Below are 19,167 nucleotides of genomic sequence, written 5' to 3'. Positions count from 1 at the left end.
GAATATGACAAAGAGCTGAAGCTGAGCAGTGATATATTGTATTTGGATTTCCACTCACAGTATGAATGCTCACTAGGTGGCAGTACAGTAGAAGCTTTGGGTTAAAGTTTTCAACAATGCTGCCCTCTGGAGGCATAAAAAAATGAAGTCTTGTATTTTTGTACCTGATTTTGGAAAGTAACCTTAGTTCATTTCTATGTCAGCACTGAGAAGTTCTAGAATGATCAACCACCTTGTGTTTAAGAATTTTTTTTCAAATTAATTAAAACAAAATATAAACGGGTAGAAATTGAAAAGTACACTAGGAAGGAGCTCAGAAACTGTGCAGAAGAATTGAGACGTAGGTCTGGATGGGATGCCCTTCGGAGGGTCGGTGTAGTCTCAATGGGTCCAATAGCCACTTTCCCCCCTACAGGGATTCTGTGATCTTTGAGGCAAAGGAAAGAGTAAACCTTTCAGTTTCACAACCTTTCTTCAAAACTGTGGAGAAGCTGATATCTTGAATATTTCCAGCAGCTCCAGACTTTGCTTTGGTGACAATACTACTGTTTTCTAATCACATTTCTTCTTTTTTTTTCCCAGTTTGATCAATATTTCTATGGTTGTAGACATTAGCAGTGATGCTTCAACATAAGATTGTATTACCCAGCCTGCTGCTATTGCTCATCAGTCAACGGGCAGAATTTGATTGTAGGTCACATACTTCAAATTCTTCCTTTCTGGTGAGTAGCTAGCTTCAACAAACTCTTATAACTGAGAAAAAAATTGAATAAATTCCTAGCTTTGTGGCATATTTTAAACTCTTACACAGACATGACTGAACTTCTTCCAACCAAAACTAATCATTGCTAAGTGTGATATGTTTTTATTAAGGGAAATGCACCCTTGATTATTTGTTGAAATTTGTCATATGTATTGACAAAATATTAAGGATGGTTCTTGATTAGCAAGGGGATCAAAAGTTACATGGAGAAGACAGGAGAATGGGGTTGAGAAAAAATTTAGCTAAATGGTCTACTTCTGCTCCTATATCTTATGGTTACGGAAGCTGCTGTAACAGCAGTGATTGCTTAGTGTTCCTGAAATAGATTCCTTAGATAGTACAGTCCCAAATCCGTGACCACTTCCAGCTTGAAGGACAAGGGCAGCAGATACCTGGAAACACTCCCAGCTGCACGTTCCCCTCCAAGTCACTCAACATTCTGACTTGGAAATAAATTGCCATTCCATCAGTGGCCTTCTGAATTACTGATCCATTGACACCACCAATACTTCGCCACCTCCTTGAAGAGACTTCTTGTGAATTTGTGAATTTATATTGAACTGTGCAATAAAATAACCTCATGTTTTAATTTAGGCAGACGATCCTTCCTTAAAAGAAGATAGTAATAATAATTTTCTTCGTAATGGTAAGCAATTAATTATTAATTTGTTTGTTTCTTTATCTGTTCCTTCATTCATCTTTTTTAATATGTGGAATGTGGGCGCCATTAACTAGAGAAACATTGATTACCCATACCTAATTGTGCTTGAGAAAATGGTAAGCCACGTTTTTGAACCAGTGCAGTCCTCCCGAGGGAAGGGTAGACAAGAACTAGCGGGCATAGGTTTAAGGTGCGTGAAGAAACATTTAGAAGGGACCTGAGGGAAATGTTTTCTCCCAGAAGGTGGTGCATGTAGAGAACGAGCTGCCAGAGGAAGTGGTAAAGGCGAGTACAATTACAAAATTAAAAATGCTTTTGGACAGATACATAGATTGAAAAAGTTTAGAAGGATATGGGCCAAACACAGGAAAATGGGACTAGTTCAGTTCAGGAAACCTGGTTGGCATGGATGAGTTGGGCTGAAGAACCATTTTACATGCTGTATGACACTATGACCCTATGTGGAAAAGATGATCACAATGCTACCGGAGTGGGAGTACCAGAATTTTGACCTAGTGATAGTGAGACATTGGCAGTATAGTCCCACTTAGGTTGTTGTGTAACCAGGAGGGTCACTTGCAAGTGATGGTGTTATATCTGTTGCTGTTGTCATTCTGTGTGGGAGAGGCCACAAATTTGAAAGGTGCTGTGGAAGGAGCCTGGTGAGTTGCTGCACTGAATCTAGGACTTGGTACACCCAGCTGCTGTTATGCATTGACCAAAGAAAGAGTGAGTGTTTAAGATAGTAAGGTGGGTGCTAATCAAGTGATTTGCATTATCTTACACAGTTTTGAGCTTCTTGAGTGTTTTTGGAGTGGCAACTTGTTACTTGAAGACTATGGTAAAGATAATGTTACCATAGTCCTAAAAGACCATAGGGATGCTCTCTCATGAGAGAGAGATGACTTATGAGTCTAATCCAATAATCAACATGCATTAGACAAGAGGACACTCTGGGAAAGTGGGATCTTCATGGTTACCTAAGCTGGTACAGATATTAAAGCCTCACTGGTGGTGCCACGTTGTTGGAAAACAACCGTCCAACCATCAGAGCTAACTATTGTGAGTCACAAGGGGAGTCATTCATGTCCAAACTTCCTAGCCTTTTACCTGCTCTTGTAGCTATTTATGTGACTAGTCCAGTTCAGTTTTGATCAATTCAGTCCTGCAGGATGTTGATTATGAGGGTTCAATAATGGTAATAACACTGAGTGTCGAGGGCATCTGTCTTAGACTTGGTCTTTGCCAGGCATTTTTGTGGCACAATGGTTAATTGCTATTTATGAACTCAAGCCTGACTGCTATACAAGATCTTGCTGCAAATGGTCATGGACTTCTTGAGTATGTATGAAGTTGTGATTGGTGCTGGATATTGTACAATCATCAAACATTTCCACTTCTGAACTTATGATGGGAGGAAGTTCATTGATGAAGCAGCCAACGATGGTTGGGCCTAGGACATTACCCTGAGAAATGCCTGCAGTGGTGTCAAGAAACTGAGATGATTGGCCTCGAATATCCACATTGTCCTTCTTTGTGCTAGGCATGACTTCAGCCAGTAGAGAGTCTCTTGTTGACTTTGGTTTAGCAAGGGCACATTGATACTAAACTCAGTCAAGTGCTGGCTTGATGTCAAGAACAGTCACCCTCAAATCTCTACAGTTTTGTCCATAATCGGAACAAAGCTGCAATGAGGTCATGAACGGAGAAGCCCTTAGGTTATGGCTGATTAAATTCCATATGAAGCCACTGTTAGCAACCCATTCCTTCAATTTGATTAAGGTCATGAGTTAAACTGATGGGGCTGAAGGTGACTGGGTTAGATTTGTCCAGCTTTTAGTGGACATTGCCAGGCAGATGCCATTACCTCAGCTGTTCCAGAACAGCTCAGCTCGGGCCATAGCTAGTTCTGGAGCTCAAGCCCTCAGCATTATTTCTAGAATGTTGTCGGGCCTCATACCTTTTGAAGTGTCCAGTGTTATTTCTTTGCATCTCATGAAGTGATTTGAATTGATTGAGATTAGCACTTGTTATTATTTTACAATTCCCTGCGGAGGGTTCCTAAAGAGAATGGTGAGATAAATTTTTTTAAAAGTTGGCACATTTAGATTAGATTACTTACAGTGTGGAAACAGGCCCTTCGGCCCAACAAGTCCACATCGCCCCGCCGAAGCGTAACCTAGATGTAGGGGTATGGGTGGGTTGCGCTTCGGCGGGGCGGTGTGGACTTGTTGGGCCGAAGGGCCTGTTTCCACACTGTAAGTAATCTAATCTAATCTAATCTACCCCTTACCTAACACTACGGGCAATTTAGCATGGCCAATTCACCTGACCTGCACATCTTTAGACTGTGGGAGGAAACCGGAGCACCCGGAGGAAACCCACGCAGACACGGGGAGAATGTGCAAACTCCGCACAGTCAGTCGCCTGAGGCGGGAATTGAACCCGGGTCTCTGGCGCTGTGAGGCAGCAGTGCTAACCACTGTGCCGCCCAAAAGTATTACTCTACATTTACCCCCGACAAATGCACCTAACCTACACATTCCTGAACACTATGGGACAATTTAGCATGGCCAATCCACCAGAACCTGCACATCTTTGGACTGTGGGAGGAAACCCACGCAGACACGGGGAGAATGTGTCAACTCCACACAGACAGTCGCCAGAGGCTGGAATCGAATCTGGGACCCTGGTTTTGTAAGGCAGCAGTGCTCACCACTGAGTCACCATTTGCTTTAAATAGCAACACTTTTACAATTTTACTACTCAAGAGGAAAGTTTCACATGATTGGGGATAATGACAACATGGCTCAGTGGTTAGCACTGCTGCCTCACAGCGCCAGCGACTCGGGTGCAATTCTATCTGAGGGTGATTGTGTGGAGTTTGCACACTCTCCCCGTGTCTGTGTGGGTTTCCTCTGAGTGCTCAGGTTTCCTCCCAGAGCCCACAAAATGTGCAGGTTAGGTGGATTGGCCATGATAAATTGCCCATAGTGTCCAGGGATATGCAGGCTAGGTAGATTAGCTGTTGCAAATGGTGGGGACGGGGAGGGGAAGGAGGCTGTATCTGGGTGAGATGCTCTTTGGAAGGTCAGTGTGGGCCAAATGGCCTGCTCCTACACTGTGGGGATTCTATGGTTCTGAATACTGGATTTCAATGTATTAGGAAGACTGACACACATTTGTTGTTAATCTTGCACAGAAATCTTTTAATTTGGAGAAATTATTGTTAAAATGCCGTCATTTATAAAGAATGTGTATTGCACTCAGTCAGACTGTGGTATCATCCAGGAGCAGATCATGCAAATCACTTCATGGAGTCTGGACAAAAGTCTTGACATTACAGCACATAACATTCATTCTGAGAAACTATAGAGTCAGTAATAAGTTGAGTATTTCTCTGTTACAGCTTGTTAAACTTCAGATGATTCCAATATTGTTGGAAATATGATATATGCAAAATAGAAAGCAATTTTCTTGTGCCTTATATATCAATGCTATAGGAAGGTTATTCTTTTCATCTCACCAGGGCAGGTGCCTATGTTGTATTTTCGCAGTTGTTCGAAATAATTTGGGATGAGCTCAGTGACTAGAGAAGATAGAAGCCCTGTTCAGCTGCACTTCTGTTGGCTTATCTGTTAATCCTACTAAAACAACTGGATAACTTTAAGGATCAGCACTGAGACCTTTCCTGATGGTTATACATGTTCTCACGGACAAGTGAAATGGAAGTGCCATGATTAATGAGATTTATAGTTGACGTTGAACTATATAATGGTGATGATGAGACTATGGAAGGACAAGAACAATATCTGGAGAAAAACACACATGGACAACATGGATATGAAGTTCAGTGGTATAGAAACCCACAATAATGGATTGTCAGTTTGAGCTTATGAAGAGGATCAGAGAGATGATGTATAGATTAAGTGTGAAGAGTTGGAGAAAGTGCTTAGTTTTGAGTACTTGGAGAATGTGGTGGCAAAAGATAGAAGTTTGGAGATGGAAATTAAGTAAGGTATAAGCTCTGGTCAGAGTAACTGGAAGTGATATTGTTGAAACCACAGGGTTTTACTGTGTCATGCAGAAACTTGTGCAATGCCAAGAAAAGAGGACCAGTGTCTGAATACTAATGATATGCAAATAGTGAGATGAACGTGTAGAGGAATATGAAAAGCTAAAATCAGGAACTAGCATGTCAGGGGGTCAGTGAAGTTTGTGGGAGTTTCAAGGGAAGTAATCAAGAAGGCATTGAAATGACCTGGTGAGAAATGAGAAACCTAAACACAGTGGAAGTGGAAGAAGAATGGGTGTCTAACAGGAACAGATGTAATGGGGTGATCAAACAGCATTATAGTGACTCCACTTAAAATGGGAGATTCCAACAAAAATAATAATGGAATAGTAATATTATTAATAATAATAATTTTAATCGATAATTAGAGTGACACAGTGTCTCAGCGGTGAGCACCGCTGTCTCATAGTGCTAAGGACCCTGGATTACTTCTAGCCTTCAGTAACTGTCTGTGTGATTTTTGTATGTTCTCTCCAGCTGAGTGGGTTTCTCTGGGTGCTCTGGTTTCTCCCCACAGTCCAAAGGTGTGCAGTTTAAGTGGATTGACCATGTTAAATATGGAGCTATGGGAAGAGGATGGGGGACTGGCTTTGAGGGGGGGATGCTCTTCGGAACATGATGCAGGCTCAAAGGGCCAAATGGGCTCTTTCTGCACTGTAGGGATTCTACTTGATGATTTTACTCAGTACTTTGCTTATAGAGTCAATAGCTATTGAACATATTGCAGCTAACCACTCTGCAACAACCTGCTGCTGTTTAGCATCTTTAATGTAAAAAATGAGATCCAAAGAACTTAAGAGACATATTGTAGGGAAACCAAAAATCAGTTAGGTAATCAAAGATTAGTGGGTTTTATGAATGTCTTAGCAAAGAGTTGATGAGGAGAAAGTACTTTTGAGAAGGAATTCCTTGAGTTGACTGAATGATATATTGTAAGAATTGATGGTTACTGTGGTATTGCTCCTTCTTTTGGATTATCGATCACATGTCCTTCAACAGGGTAGTTTGCATTTTTTTTCCTTTCCAATTGAATACATAATACAGAAGGTGAGGCTAATCTGATGTTTTTCTTTATCTTTTAATTAAGGATCAGAGAACATTGTGAATCACTTTTAAAGATTATTTCAAGTCATGCTTGTGAACAGCTTAGTAAGTTGTCACTGTTTGAATGACGAACCTTTGCACAAAAAACAAGTTTGGGGAAAATTGAGGAATTTAGCCCCAGAAATTATGCACAAAGCCTTCACATTAGAAATCAATCCTAGATTCATTTTTGTAGGTGTCCTACAAAAACAGCAATTAAATCCAGACCAAGTTTTTGAATAAGGCAATAAGTTGTTCCAGAAATGGGCCTGCAATGAGGTTATTGAAATAATAAATAGGTGCCACAAATTGCCAGGAAGTTCTTTTCATGAATCTTTAGGGAAAGACCACTCAGTTTCAGCAAGGTGCAGATCCTAGCAGCTACAGTCAGCGTCCGAGTCAGACGTTAAGAACTTACCATTACCATGGTGCCACCAATCATCTAAATATCTCCACTTCCAGTCAAATGGACATGCAAATATAAAGGAAATCGTAATGCTCTGGGTTATAATCAAATATCAATTCTTTGTCAAGAATCAAGTGGATATGTGATAGATGGGAAACAAGAATCCATGTTATTCAGGTAGTAAGTTGTGACTTATGTAATAGGGCTGAATATAAATCCCACAGGGCACAATTGTCACCTGTTCTGATTCCCCAGTTTATGGTTCCAGACTAGATCGCACAAATGATTAAGTTCCAGGTGAGAAAGGATGAACTGGATCCCCACACCCTCAGTTAGGCATAGCAACATTAATTTAAAGAGGATCCCTTTTCAGTGGAAAACATACTCCCAGAGCAAATGATTTTATGTTTTAGAAGTAGTAAATTTAACAGAAAGGCAGAGAGGAAATTGGTGACTGTCAGTCAGAAGAAGGGTGGAAAACAGGTAGTCTAGATTGCCCCAGAGGGAATATCTCCTCTTGAGTGAGATGCAATGTTGGAAAATGGTGAGAGTGTCACAGTTCCTGTGGGGAATGCAGCCAAAGCCTGGTTTGCTGAGCAGAAAGAGAGGGACAGCCAGATTGGTCAGAGATTCAGTAGTGAGGGGTGCAGACAGACATTCCTGTGGCTTCAGACATGACTCCAGGATGGTGAATGGCTTCTCTTGGATAGTGGTTTTCAACCAGCGTGTGTCACGAAATATTTGGGAAGCAGTACTGCTGTATGAGAGCAATGAGGCTGCATCTGTGCTTATTATTGAACACAGTACCCGCTGATACCAGGCACTCCAATTGACTGCACATCCACAAGCTTCCAGAGCTATGCATGCAGAGCTAGGCAAGCAGGTTAAACAGCAGGACTTCAACGGATGTAATTTCTGCATTAGTTCTGGTGCCATTGGTTATAAGAATAGCTGGATAGGACAGATAAATGCAATGCAGAAGAGTTGATGCATGAGGGAGGGCTTTCGATTCCTAGATCAAAAGGATTCATTTCTTGGGATGATAGGACTTGTACAAGTCTGAAGGATTGCAAATGACCAGGATGGGACCAATATCATTATTGGAAGGGAGGGGTTGTCAGTGTAGTTGGTAGGTGTTTAAACTAATTAATTAGGGGGATGAGACAGGAGTGGAGTCACAGTCAGGAGTGGGACTCTAGAAGGACAAGGGAGCGTGGCAAGGCTGGGTGGCATTTCTTTTACTGCAAAGAGTTTTGTGAGTAAGGCAGATGAGTTGGGAGTTTTGATTAACACATGAAGATGTGATGACATTGCTATCATGAAGATATGATTGAGGGAAGGGCAGGATTGGCAACTCTATATTCTGAAGTGTAGAACATAGCGAGATAGAGAGGTGTAAAAGAGGAGAGGGTGTAACACAACTTGATCGGGGAGTCACTTATTGCAGTAAAGAGAAATGGTCTCTTAAGAACATCCTCAACTGAGGCCATATGGATAGAACTTAAAAAAACAAAAAGGGGGAATCAGTTTGCTGGGTTGTTCGATAGACCCCCCAGCCAATCAGAGGGAGATAGAAAGATAGATATGTCGGCAAGTTTCAGAGGTATAAAAATGACGGTGTTATCATTGGGGATTTCAACATCCCAATATTAACTGGGATAAATAAAGTGCGAAAGTCATAGAGGAGGCAGCCTTCTTAAAATATACTCAGGAGAGCTTTGTAAACCAGCAATGAAGAAAGCACTACAAGAGAGGGAGCATGCTGAATCTAATTTTAGGAAACGAGGAGGATTTTGTTGATAGTGACTAGAATTCATTAAGATTTATAATGAATATGGATAAGTGCAGTGAAAAAGAAGTATAAAAAGTAGGAGCAGGAGTAGGCCCTTTAAACCTGCTCCACTATTCAATATGCTCATGGCCAATCATCCTACTCAGTATCGTGTTCCCACTCCCCCTCTCCCCCTTTGATCCCTTTAGCCCTAAAAACTATATCTGTCTTGTTTTTGAGAACATCCAATGCTTTGACCTCGACTGAATTTAGTGGCAGAGAATTCCACACAATCAATTCTCTGAGTGAAGAAATTTCCCCTCGTCTCATTCCTAAATGGTTAATTTAGACTGTGACCCTGGCTGTGGATCCCTGGTCATTTGGAACATCCTTTCCGTGTTTAACCCGTCCAATTCTGTTAGAATTTTATAGAAAATTCCTCCCCTCCCCACCAACCCATTCTTCTAAACCCCAATGAATATAGTCCCAACTGATCCAGCCTATTTTCATATACCAGTCCTGCCATCCCAGCACACACTTCACAGCACACTAGTTTATTAGACAACTAAGCACAAAGTTCAGGGGTTGTAGCTTTTTTAAAAATCCTGATGTAAAGCACAGGTTTAAAGGTAAAGCATAGACAAGTCGGCAGGAGACTGCTTCCTGCTGAGAGAGGGTGGGTAGTCAGCCTCTCGTCATCTCTTCCTTTTAAGTTTCTATTTGAAGTTTCCCTGACACTAAACAGGCATGACACCCATTGGTCAACACAGGACTCTATGAAACAGTCACTGAATGTCCACCAACAGTCATCTTTTGGCTGTCTCAGACCTCTTTAACAAAAAAAGTTAGCATTAAACCTTCAATTTGTCCATAAGGAATTGTGATTTTGATCTGTCATCATATCATAGTAGAAATGAAAGTAGGAAAGTCAGCCGTAACTCAGTCACTTTATTCATGCAGCTACGTGATGTTTGTTACCTTGGAAGTAGAATACAAGGAGTCACATTCCCTTGTGCAAAACTGGCGTAAAACTAGCCAGCTCTTTGAATGACATTATCCCAGTGTTAGGTTAAATTATTGGAAGGGTGAAATGCAATGCTGCATCCTATTATTAGTTGGAGGAACAAAGTCTCCCATTATGGTTTAAGGCGATAGAGTTAAACTGGTGAAATTATTTACATTGGAGATCAGTGTCGATACGGCCAACATTGAGAAAGTGTTAAAGAGCACAGTGAGTTTTCAGCAAGAAGGACCAATGACACCATAAGAAGTAGGAGCAGGAGTAGACAGTTCAGACCCTCAAACCTGCTCCACCAATCAATTAGATAATGGCTGATCCAACAATTCTCACACTCACTTTTCTGTCCCTTCTCCAAAACCCTAGATTCCTCTACTGACCAAGAATTTATCTATCTGAGTCTGAAGTATACACAAGGACTCTACCCTGACTGCTCTCTGTGGCAAGGAGTTCTAAAGAAATTCCTTCTGAACCCTCTCTGAGAGAAGAAATTCCTCATCTCAATCTAAAACTGGTTTATCTAAGACTGTGGTCGAAAAGTGTGGCGTTGGAAAAGCACAGCAGGTCAAGCAGCATCTGAGGAGCAGGAGAGTCGATGTTTCTGGTATAAGCCCTTCATCAGGAATTGGGGGGGAGGGGGGAAGGAAGGTCGCTGGGAAAGAGATAGGTACATGCAGGTGTGGGGTGATGGTGACAAGTCGAAGGGGAGGGCGGAGTGGATAGATAGGAAGGAAGCTGGACAGGTCAAGAAGGCGGTGCTAATTTGGAGGGTTGGATCTGGGATGAGGTGGGGGAAGGAGAGGTGAGGAAACTGGTGAAGTCGACGTTGATGCCGTGTGGTTGGAGGATCCCAAGGCAGAAAATGAGGCGTTCTTCCTCCAGGTGTCAGGTAGCTTGGATTTGGTAGTGGAGGAGGCCCAGGACTTGCATGTCCTTGGCAGAGTGGGAAGCGGAGTCGAAGTAGTTGGCCACAGTGTGGTGGGATTGTTTGTTGCGTGTGTCCCAGAGATGTTCCCTGAAACGTTCCGTGAGTTGGCACCCTCTCTTCCCAATGTAGTGGAGATCACATTGAGAGCAACGGGAACAGTAGATGGGGTCAAAAAGTGTGGTGCTGGGGGCTGGAAAAGCACAGCCTGTCAGGCAGTATCTGAGGAGCAAGAGAGTTAACATTTCAATCATAAGCTCTTCTTCAGGAATGTGGAGGGAGGCCTAAGGGAGCTGAGAAATAAATGGGAGGGGGTGGAACTTGTGGAAATATGGCTGGGAATGTAATAGATAGATGAAGGTATAGGTCAGAGAGGAGGCTGCAGTGCATCTCCTCCACTTCCCACACCTCCACCTTTGAACCCCACCCCTCCAACCGCAACAAGGATAGAATTCCCCCCCCCCCCACCCTGGTCCTCACCTTTCACCCCATTCATCTCCAAATACAGGGCATTATTCTCCACCATTTCCCCCACCTTTAATCAGACCCCACCACCAGAGATGTATTTCTCAGCATTCCACAGAGACCATTCCCTCTGCGACTCCCTCATTAGGCCCACACCCCCACAAAACTACCCTCCACTCCCAGCACCAGCCCTTGCCACTGCACCAGTTGTAAAACCTGTGCCCACACCTCCCCCTGTCACCTCTGCTCCAGGCCCCAAAGGATGCTTTCACATTCAGCAGACATTTTCCTCCACATCCAAACACCTCATCTACTGTGTCCGTTGCTCTCGATGTGGTCTCCTCTGCATTCGGGAGACAGGACACCAACTCTCGAACATTTCAGGGAACATCTCTGGGACACACACACCAAACAACCCCACCGCTCTGTGGCCGGCCACTTCTACTCCCCCTCCCACTCTGCCAAGGACATGCAAGTCCTGGGCCTCCTCCACCGACAAATCCAAGCCATCCGACGCCTGGAGAAAGAACACGTCATCTTCTGCCTTGGGACCCTCCAACCACATGGCATCAATGTCGACTACATGAGTTTCATCATCTCTCCTCCTCCCACGTCATTGTCGTTCCAACCCTCCAACTAAGCACCACCCTCTTGAACTCTCCTACCTGTCCATTCTTCTGACCCACCTATCCCCTCCACCCTCCCCTCTGACCTATCACCATCACCCCTCGACCTGCCTGTACCTATTGCCTTCCCAGCTACCTTTCCCCCACCCCCACCCTCCTATTTATCTCTCAGCATCACCCCTCCCACGCCTCCCCACATTCCTGATGAAGGGCGTATGCATGAAACGTCAACTCTCCTGCTCCTCAAATGCTGCCTGACCTGCTGTGCTTTTCCAGTGCCACACTTTTCAACTCTGATCTTCAGCATCAGTCTCTTCTGAGACTATGCCCTCTAATCCTAGACTCTCCCATGAGAAGAAATAGCCTCTCAATATTTACCCTGTCAAACCTTTTAAGAATCCTACATGTTTAAATGAGATCACTCTCATTTTCCTAAAATCTAATTAGTAGTTTCCCAATCTGTTTAATTTTGCTCTTAAGACAATCCCATCATATTGTGAAACTTCACTGAACTGCCTCCACTGAAATAACATTTTTTCTTCAATAAGGTGATCAAAACTTCTCACAGATCTCCAGATATAGTCTCAGCAGCATCTCGTACAGTTGCAGTAAAACTTCCCTCCTCTTCTTCTCCAAACCCCTTGAAATAAGGGCCAACATTCCATGACACTTGCTGGTTACTTGCTGCACCTGTGTGCTACCTTTCTGTGTTTCATGCATAAGTAAGAAAGGACTTGAGAATATTTGCGCATGAAATACAGAAAGCTAGTACATAGCTAGCACACAAATGTTCTGAAGAAGGATCGCCGGACCTGAAACATTAACTTTGCTTTCCCTCCACAGCTGCAACCAGACTTGCTGAGTCCAAGTTCCTTTGCAATGCAACTTTCTACAGTTTTATTCCCATTTAAGTTATATTCAGTTCTTTTTTCTCCTGTCCAAAATGAACAGCTTTGTGCTTTACCACATTAAACCCCATTTGCCAATGTTTTGCCCACAGACTTAACTAGTATCTCTCTGTAAGTTGTATCCTTCTTGCAACCTACATTTCTACCTAATGTAGCGAGAATAATTGGCTTCCTTTCTCCAAGTCATTATATAGGTTGTAAACAGTTGTGATTTCAGCACTGATCCCTGTGGAGCACCACTGGTCATAGGTCGCCAATCTGAAAAAGATCCCCTTTCTTGTTGCTTCCTGCTCATTCGCCAATTCTCTGCCCATGCCAATATGTTACCTCCAACACCATGGGCTCTTATAACTTAACCTTTTATTGGTACATTGATGAACACCTTCTGGAATTCCAAATACAACAGATCTACTGTTCCTCTCCATCCACTCTGGTTGCGACTTCCTCGAAAAACTCATAAAAAATTAGTCAGACACAACTTCCCTTTCATGAAGCCATGCTAACTCTGCTTGACTCGATCATGATCTTTTTGTTTGTTCCCTGTTTAAATATATCCAGTTTTCATGGGTGTTATCAACTTTGTCCCAACTGACATTTTGGGCATGATGATTTTAAATTATTAATCAAATTTAGCTGTTTATGGGTAAATCGAACTATTAGGTTTTTTTGGCATCAAACTAATGATGTCTGTTTGTTGTATTTCACAGTTAATCAACAATTGGGATACAAGCTGGACATTGTACTAGAGAAAACAGAAACTGAAATTAGTGATAGTGATCTGAAATATTTATTGGAACATACAGTGTATCCCATTAATTTGCAATTTGAATTCGGCACAATTAATATTCACAACATCATCCCAACAACAGGTGAGTACTTGGAATCTATCAAAACTCTTATACAATATAAGGCAATTGTAAAGATAGCGTATGTTATGTAATCTTAAAATATACCTCTAGTTAACTGCAATATGGCAAAATTTTATTTAGTACAAAAAGTTGCTGTTTCTCACATGACATTTTTATTGTTGCAGAAAGTTGTCTGGTAGTAAATGCCAAGTTGTTATAGTCCCAGAGGATCATAGGGCTGCTCTCCCATCAGCGAGAGGATTCTTCAGGGAAAACTAAGCTGATGTAGGAATTGAACCCTTGTTCTTGGCATCATTCTGCATGGCAAACCAACTGTCCAGCAACTGAGCTAACTGATACACAGAATCTGAGTATTATCAAAAAATACATTATGCCTTTTTTTTGCAAGCATACCAATTGAAGGGGAAAACTAACATTTGTACTGCATGAGAGTAGATTGCTGATTGGTTGGCAAGTGGAGTCTTAAGTTGTACAGATGGTTCCAAGGCATTCCTCCCATAATATCTTCGTCCACTCCTCAGTCACCTCAAATTGTTCCTTCATTTCTTTCAGTATTTTACTATGCAAAAGCAGAAGATGCAACAACTGCTCCTTTATCTCTCCCATCTGACTACCCAAGGCTCCAAACTATTTAAGTTTAAACAGAAATTTACATATGCTATCTATCGTTTCAACTCTCTACCTTTGCTCAAGTCTGACCTCAGTCCTTGGCCTGCTACAGTTTTCCAAAAAACCCCAACTGAAGCATCAGGAACAGCAGATTATCTTTTTAACAAGCAATTTACAGCAGTTTGGACTCAGTATGGAGTTCCACATTTTTGATCATAACCATTTTGCTTCCCCTTAGTTGCTGGTTGGGTTCTCTCACTTCCTTTGCTTGCAGGAGACAGTGATTTGGGATCCTGTCATTCACACTTTATCTAACACATCTTTTTTGTCCCTTATCACGCCCTTTGAACTTAGCCACAAAGCCCTTGATCATTTAACCTCATTGTCTTCCTACTATCACAGAATTTTGCAATTTTGCAATTTTTCCTCATTGTCCCCCTTTCACTGGCTCAAACCTAATGCAGGCAATGGTTAGTGGGTAAAGTGATAGTTACTTTCAGTTATTTTGTTCTGATCAAGGTTCAGAGACTAGAAATATTAACTGTTTCTCTCACTATAGTTGCTGCCAGACATGCTGAGTATTTTTAGCATTTATCTTTTTAATCTGTGATGTTACGTTTAAAGATTTATGAAGACTATATTGACCAAAAGGTGAGAACGAGCATTCAATGATGGAGCGCTTAAGAAATGTCCATGAGAAAGCCTGGCTTTTCCACACAGTTTTGTCTGATTACAATACATTTAATGTGTTGGAGCCAGACAGGTAGGGTGGAAGATCATCTTGGTATTGGTTGAAAAAGGCAGCACATTGTACACAGCAACTGACATTTAGTTCCACTGATTGTTGTCTGCCTGTATATCAGAAGCCACTGATAAGTTGCATCTGTGCCACTACTGAGCATTCTGCAGAACCACACAAGATAAACTGAGCACTCAAGTGCTGATTAGATTCAATTTTCCTCAAGCAGAAGACTGGGCTTCTTTGCCCACTTCCATTGAAGATATGGAGTACCACAGCTGATATGTGGTAGCAGGTTTCAGCATGGCTCAGGGACTGAGTGAGACCTCCAAAGGATTGGTCTGCTAAACCCTCTCTGAACCACTTCCTCCTCTACACACAGAAGAAAATGAGTCATCTTGTCAGTCTGTTCCTCCAAACACTCTTTTGGGCAACAGCAACTAATGATCTACCTGACCTCATGTTCTCCTCATTCAGACGAAGAGGTACTATTAGCAGATACTCATGACCAAGGAGTCCCTTGCTCCTGACAATTCCCATAAAGTGGAATCACATAATACTTTCAGGCAATCAAATTTTGTGCTCAGAAAGCATGTAGAGGTTTTGATATATAATTAAACCTCATCCATTCCTTCTGACATAAAGATGGCATGACCTTTGTGCTGTCAACTCATTACAAAGTGGTAATGTGCAAATAGTAATAAACATGTTTTTGAGTGCCAAGTGATTTAGCTTGTAGCTTGGGGCTTGTAGATCTTAGAGCTGGTTCACCGCTTAAAGAAGTGGTTAGGAATAGGCCCTTAAGCCTGCTCCACGATTCAGTTAGATAATTGCTGTCATCTGCCTTAACACTATTTCCCAACTACCTTCATAATTCCTTGATTTCATTAGTTTTCAAATGAACAAGGACTAAGAATAGGCCACTTAGCCCTTTGAGCCTGTTCCACTATTCAATAAGATCATGACTGATCAGGTTTTCACCCCAACTCTATATTCCTGTTTATCCTTGATAATCTGTTATCCCCTTGGTAATCAAGAATCTAACCTCTGTCATAAAAATATTTAACCATTCTGTATCCACTGCCTTTTGAGGAAGGCCATTCCAAAGACACTCAACACTGAAAATTGATTTTCCTCATCTGCCTAAAATGGGAAGCCACTTATTTTTAAACTATGACCCCTAGTTTTACATTCTCCAATAAGTGGAACCATCCTTTCCGCACCAACCTTGTCAAATCCCCTCAGGATCTTATATGTTCCATCTAAGTCACTTCTGTCTTCCCAAACTTCAAAGGAAGCAGTTTGAATCTGTCCAGCCTCTCCTCATGTGGCAATCGGCTCATTTCAGGATCAGTTTGCTAAACCCTCTCTGAACCACTTCCAATGTATTAACATACCTCTATAAGTATGATGACCAAAACTATATACACAGACTTACGGGCTCCCTCATTCCTTGCGATCCTAATATATTGGCTTCCTCTGTGCTGTATACCTTACTGTCCCAGACATCACTGACCACTTCATTTGCATTATCATTTTTGGACACAGAGACCAGGGAAATAAAATGGATGTTTAACCATGAAGGAGAATGATGTCAGCAGAATGCATTGCCTTGTTCCCTGTGCTTCCACAGGCTGCAGCAAGCTGTTCACACAAACATTAATCCACAGTGCATGATAAATGGATATAATATGAAATCAGACATTATTTTACGATCTGGTCTACACAGTGACCCAAACAGATTAATATTTATGCAAACTTGAGATTTTATAGATTACATAGGCCGGCATCCCGCCACCAAGTCAAACTTTATTTATAGTACATGACACTGACCCAGCTAGTTCCTAGAGTGAGCAGGACCTTTGACACTCCTGTTTATATTTGTCAGCCACAGCTCCCTAACTGGACCAGATTAACAGCCTAAATCAGGGAACTCATAGTCAGTGAGATCTACCTGGCTGACATTGGTCCGATCACTATATCCCTTGCCCTCTAGGTCCTGGGACATAGATCCATTGTTTTTCCTGTAGCTTCTCCTGGGGCAGTTTCACATCAGGTCTAGCTCCTCTCATGCTGGTCTGTAGTCTGCCTCTCGCACCTGGAGCATATTGGCCAAAATTCATCTTCTTCAGACTGCGACATCTGCTGTATCCATCTCCTCCTCTTTGATGCTCAGCAGATGGGAAAAATCCATGGGTTCTGATAGCCATGCTGGATGTTATGAGGAGCTGGGTATGTTTTGCTCCTGCCCTATTTGCGAGGTAGCAGCTTTCATGTGGTCCACATGCTTGTTCAGGACCACCTCATCCACTCAATCTGTGTACGTCATGTACCTCATGTTGACCACGCCCCTACCCTCAAACCCTCCCAGTCCTCAAAGTAGGGGAACATTTAACTTGGTACAGAGTCTTCTCCCCATCAACAACTCTGCTGGAGCTGTTCCTTTAGTTGAGTGAGGAGTGATCCGACAATTAAACAGGACAGTTTGATATCAAATGAAGCTGTCGGCTGTTTCTTTAAGACTGCCTTCAAAATTTAGACTGCTGTTTCTGCCAGACCGATGGATGATGGATGGTACGGAGCTGTCCCTACATGTTGATTGCCATTTGACTTCCGGAAATAACTCAAATGATGGCCTGTTGTCTGTGACCAGCACCTCCACGAGTCGATGTATTGCAAAAGATGCTCACAACTTATCAATCATAATCCTTGTGTTTGACAAATAAATTCTACGCACATCCAACTAGTTTGAATGGGCATCCACAATCACTAAAAACATGCAGCCTATGAAAGGACTGGAATAATTGATGTATAACCGAGTCCAGTGTTTACTCGACCATTCCCATAAATGTTGGGGGAGCTGATGGCGGTAATTGGCACTTTGGGCACTGCCCCAACAATGTGGCTATCAGCATCCAGTACTTACTACCAGATATAACTTCTCACCAGCATCTTCATTTTGTAAACCCTAAGATGACCTGGTAGAGTTCAGCCAGTATCTGGCAGGAAACTACTTCGGACAATCAATATTGCTCCCCATAATAAAATGTCATCCTCTATACTGATCTAGTCGAACCAGCTCCAGAAAGGTTTCAAGTCTGTGATAGGCCTTTTGGTTGTGATGGCCATTTTGTTTCCCCCATCAGCATCAGGTGCTTTAGTTTTCCTATGATGGCATCTTTTTGTGTCCACAGTCTGATATTGTCAGCAGTGACCGGAAGGGTATCCAGAAAGTTTAAACCTAGAACAGAGTCTTCCAGTGGGACCCCGCCCCTAATGGTGTATCTGCCCGTGGGATCTGGATCAAGGCATCCACATTTACCACTTGGCTTCTTGGACATTGTTCCAATTTGTACTTGTACACTTTCAGGAAAAGAGTCACTGCTGAATTCAACCTGAAGCTACGGGTGGCATGGCCCTGTCCACTTTAAAAAGACCTGATGGATGTTAGTGGTCCAATACTATTACAAATTTACATACATAAAGGTATTGCTGGAACATCCTCAAACTAGACATGACAGCCAAATCTTCCTTCTCTACCTGAGCGTATCTTCATTCATCATCTGCCAAAGTCCAGGAAGCATAAGCTATCAGATGTTCCTCTCTGTTGGATCATCAGTGAGCCACCATACCCTGATACCATACAGGGAAGCATCAAATTTATTCGTCAGCACAACATCTCGCTTGGAATCGTAGTGTGCCAACACCTTAGATGATGCTACCCACCTCTTTACTTCCCTAAAGGATATGTCTTGGCTACAAGACCAGTTCTAAGGTTGACACTTTTTCAATGGCAAATGTAAGGGTGTCAGGATGGAGGCCAGGTTATGTATGAATTATCCTTAATAATTCACCAGCACAATGAAGGACTTGAGCTCCGGTACAAATGTAGGAGCCGGACACCTTTGATCACTCTCATTAATCTTCCAACGGGTGTAATGGTGAAAAGAAAAAGAAATCCTTATGATGCTGCATAGGTGCAGGGTCAATGAATATTTTTAAGGCTGAGTTGGATACACTCTTGATTTTCAACAAAGTCAAAGTATATAGGGAGAAGACTGCAAAGTAGAAGCCAAAATCAGAACAGTTATGATCAAAGGATGGAGAAGATTCAAGGGTTTAAATCACTTCCTCCTCCTCCTAAGGCTATTACAGAGCAACCTTGATTATTCAGCATTCGATTATCTGAATTTCAGATAAACCGGATGACCACAAGGTCCCAATGCTTGGCTAAATGGTGTTATCTGGT

General features: G+C 42.3%; 1 protein-coding gene across 1 annotated transcript in view; it reads left to right on the top strand.

Moving 5' to 3' along the window:
- LOC140454219 (adhesion G-protein coupled receptor F2-like) overlaps window positions 1-19,167 on the top strand; it is a 66,410-nt gene that overhangs the window by 17,219 nt on the left and 30,024 nt on the right. Inside the window, exons 2-4 of the mRNA XM_072549044.1 lie at window positions 609-722; window positions 1,358-1,409; window positions 13,409-13,570. Coding sequence (XP_072405145.1) covers window positions 609-722; window positions 1,358-1,409; window positions 13,409-13,570 — 328 coding nt within the window. The remainder of the gene's footprint in view (window positions 1-608; window positions 723-1,357; window positions 1,410-13,408; window positions 13,571-19,167) is intronic.

Source organism: Chiloscyllium punctatum, chromosome 3 (assembly GCF_047496795.1).
Source record: "Chiloscyllium punctatum isolate Juve2018m chromosome 3, sChiPun1.3, whole genome shotgun sequence".
Lineage (NCBI taxonomy): Eukaryota > Metazoa > Chordata > Chondrichthyes > Orectolobiformes > Hemiscylliidae > Chiloscyllium > Chiloscyllium punctatum.
This window is presented reverse-complemented; position numbering and strand designations above follow the sequence as displayed.